Source organism: Elephantulus edwardii, unplaced genomic scaffold (genome assembly GCF_000299155.1).
Source record: "Elephantulus edwardii isolate Elephantulus edwardi_28Jun2011 unplaced genomic scaffold, EleEdw1.0 scaffold00103, whole genome shotgun sequence".
Lineage (NCBI taxonomy): Eukaryota > Metazoa > Chordata > Mammalia > Macroscelidea > Macroscelididae > Elephantulus > Elephantulus edwardii.
The window spans coordinates 503758-506274 of record NW_006399853.1 but is presented as its reverse complement, the minus strand read 5'-3'; the positions used below and the strand labels follow the sequence as shown (position 1 = coordinate 506274).

Below are 2517 nucleotides of genomic sequence, written 5' to 3'. Positions count from 1 at the left end.
GCTGGGGGGAGGCCAGGGGCTCACGGAGGATGCGAGGGGCGCACGGAGGATGCACGCAGAGCCTGCACGCTGTTCTCTGCAGGTTCCACAAGCTGGAGAAGTGGCGGCGGCCCTTCTACCGCGTGCTGCAGGTGTACCCCAACGCGTCCGTGCTGCTGCCCGCCTTCTACAACACGCGCAACACCGACGTGTCCATCCGCGTCAAGTACGTGCTGGACGACTTCGAGTCTCCGCAGGCCGTCTACTACTTCCACCCGCAGTACCTGCTCAATGTGTCGCGCTACTGGCTGACCCTGGGCGTGCGCGCCAAGCGCATCAGCACCGGCCTCATCCTGGTCACCGCGGCGCTCGAGCTGTGCGAGGAGGTGCACCTCTTCGGCTTCTGGGCCTTCCCCATGAACCCCTCGGGCCTCTACATCACCCACCACTACTACGACAATGTCAAGCCCAGGCCCGGCTTCCACGCCATGCCCTCCGAGATCTTCAACTTCCTGCATCTGCACAGCCGGGGCATCCTCCGCGTGCACACCGGCACCTGCAGCTGCTGCTGAGGGGGGAGGCCACACCCAGCAGCTTCCAGAACCTTCTCTCCTGTGCCCCCTCCTGGTGCGACTGGGAGCTGTAGGCCAGGCAGCCCGGCGTTGAGGGGACACACCCTCTTCCTCAATAGCTCAGCTTTGTGCTTGGGTCCCGTGGGGTTGTGGGGAGGCCAGGGTGGGAGCTGGGGCCGAGGCAGCTATGGGGTGAACTTCCCCGGGGTGGGGGGGAGCATGCCGCTGCTATGCACCCTGAGATCAAGGCCCCCAGCCCGGAGCACTGCAAGGGAATAAAGCACATTTTAACTGAATTTTAGCAATCAAGAATGCACAAGGGTGGTGACTTTGTCACAGCTAAAGACAGGCCCTCCAGCAAGTGGGAAAGAGGCAGACAGGACTTTGGAGCACAGTCAGACTTTTGGGTTCCTGATTTTGCCCCCAAAGCCTCGGCCACTAGTGCTCGGAATCTCAGCGCTTCAAGGCCACACCAGCAGCCAGACCTTTCTTCAAAGGCCCAGGGACTTAAGAGCTAATGTCTCAACAACTGGCCCAGCTCCAGGAGTGTGACTGTGGCAGAGTGTGGAGGCTGTGTTCACAGGCTTATCCCCTGGACACACACCCAGTCTTGGTGCCAGGAGGCCTAATTCTGCCTTTGATCATTTGATGAGAAGGAAATAAATCAGACCAGCCATTTGCACTAAGGTTTCCGAGCCAATGTTATTGACTCAGTAAGTGCTCCGCAATTTGCTTCCTCTTCTTGCTCCTTATTTTTGGCTCTGTTCTAACTAGGAGTTATTTATAAGATCTGTTTTTCTTTATGTTCCTGAACTGGGCAGAATCTATATTGTGTTCCATCTCCTGGCTAAAAAAGTGCTGGCATCAGAGGCCCATCTATGGAAATAGAGCCTGTGACAATTAGTTTTGAATTGCTGAATGATCTCACAGCTGACAAGGAAAACTGGAATGGGGTCTTGAGCGTGCTAGCTAGCACCTCCCCTCAGGTAACGTCTAGCACATGCCATCCCTGTCACACCCTAGATATGCCTCTGATTGGCCTGTAAGTTGAGGAGGTGAAAGGACAGGAGTGAGTGATGACCTCTGACACAGCATCATCGGTCCTTCCTCTGAAAAGGAGAGTGTTCCTGTCCCAGGCTGCCGGTCTCACACACACAGCCTGGAATGGGTGAATGAGGCACGCCACATCCAAAATACGTGTTTCTTTGCTTCCCTGGCATTGGTTTCCATCATCAGTGCGACCGGGCCGAGTAGTTGTGGTTACCTGCGCTAAGTCGGTTCCAGTTTGTCAACCAGCCCTGCACACTCGCCAGACCTGCACCATCCTAGCTTTTGTTGCTGTGTTCGGACTCAGGGTTGGGGGTCACTGTGTCAGTCCTTCTCATCCAGAGTCTGCCTGTTTTTCACGGACCCTCTACTTTCCCAAGCAGTATGCCCATTTCCCAGGACTCATCTTTTCCTGATGTTGTTGCTGTTGTTAGGTGCCATCAAGTCATCTACCTACAGCTCATACAGACACTGTGAACAGTGGGTCTGCATTTTGCCGTATCCACCGTCCTCAGGATCTCCTCTTGATAATATTCCCATTCAAGCTGCTCCTGGTCACCTGCCCAAGATGAGATGAAGTTTGGCCCTTCTCGCTTGGGGATTCTTTGGGCTATGCGTCTTCCAAGGCAGATATGCTGGTTTCTGGCAATCTACTGTGCATTTAATATCCTTCACCAAGAACATAATTCAAAGCTATCAACGCTTCAGGCTTCCATTTTTTAAATTCTTTTTATTATTAATTTTAATGAAAATTTAGAGATTTTGGATTTCTATTCATTCATTGTTGCACTTTTCTCCCTGCCCACCCCTCCCCTCCAGTTCATTCTTCTCTTTAAAAAGTAAAAGAAAAACACTTTCATTGGTATACTATTCCTCCCCACCCAAGTCCACTCCACTGTGCAGCCTTCGTTCTGGACTC

General features: G+C 53.3%; 1 protein-coding gene across 1 annotated transcript in view; it reads left to right on the top strand.

The window, feature by feature from the left end:
- The window catches only part of ST8SIA5 (ST8 alpha-N-acetyl-neuraminide alpha-2,8-sialyltransferase 5), a 72900-nt gene extending 72193 nt beyond the window's left edge, over positions 1 to 707 (top strand). The window contains exon 7 of the mRNA XM_006891690.1: positions 83 to 707. Within this exon, the coding sequence (XP_006891752.1) occupies positions 83 to 551 (469 nt within the window). The 3' untranslated portion in view covers positions 552 to 707. The remainder of the gene's footprint in view (positions 1 to 82) is intronic.
- Positions 708 to 2517: the final 1810 nt, after the last annotated feature.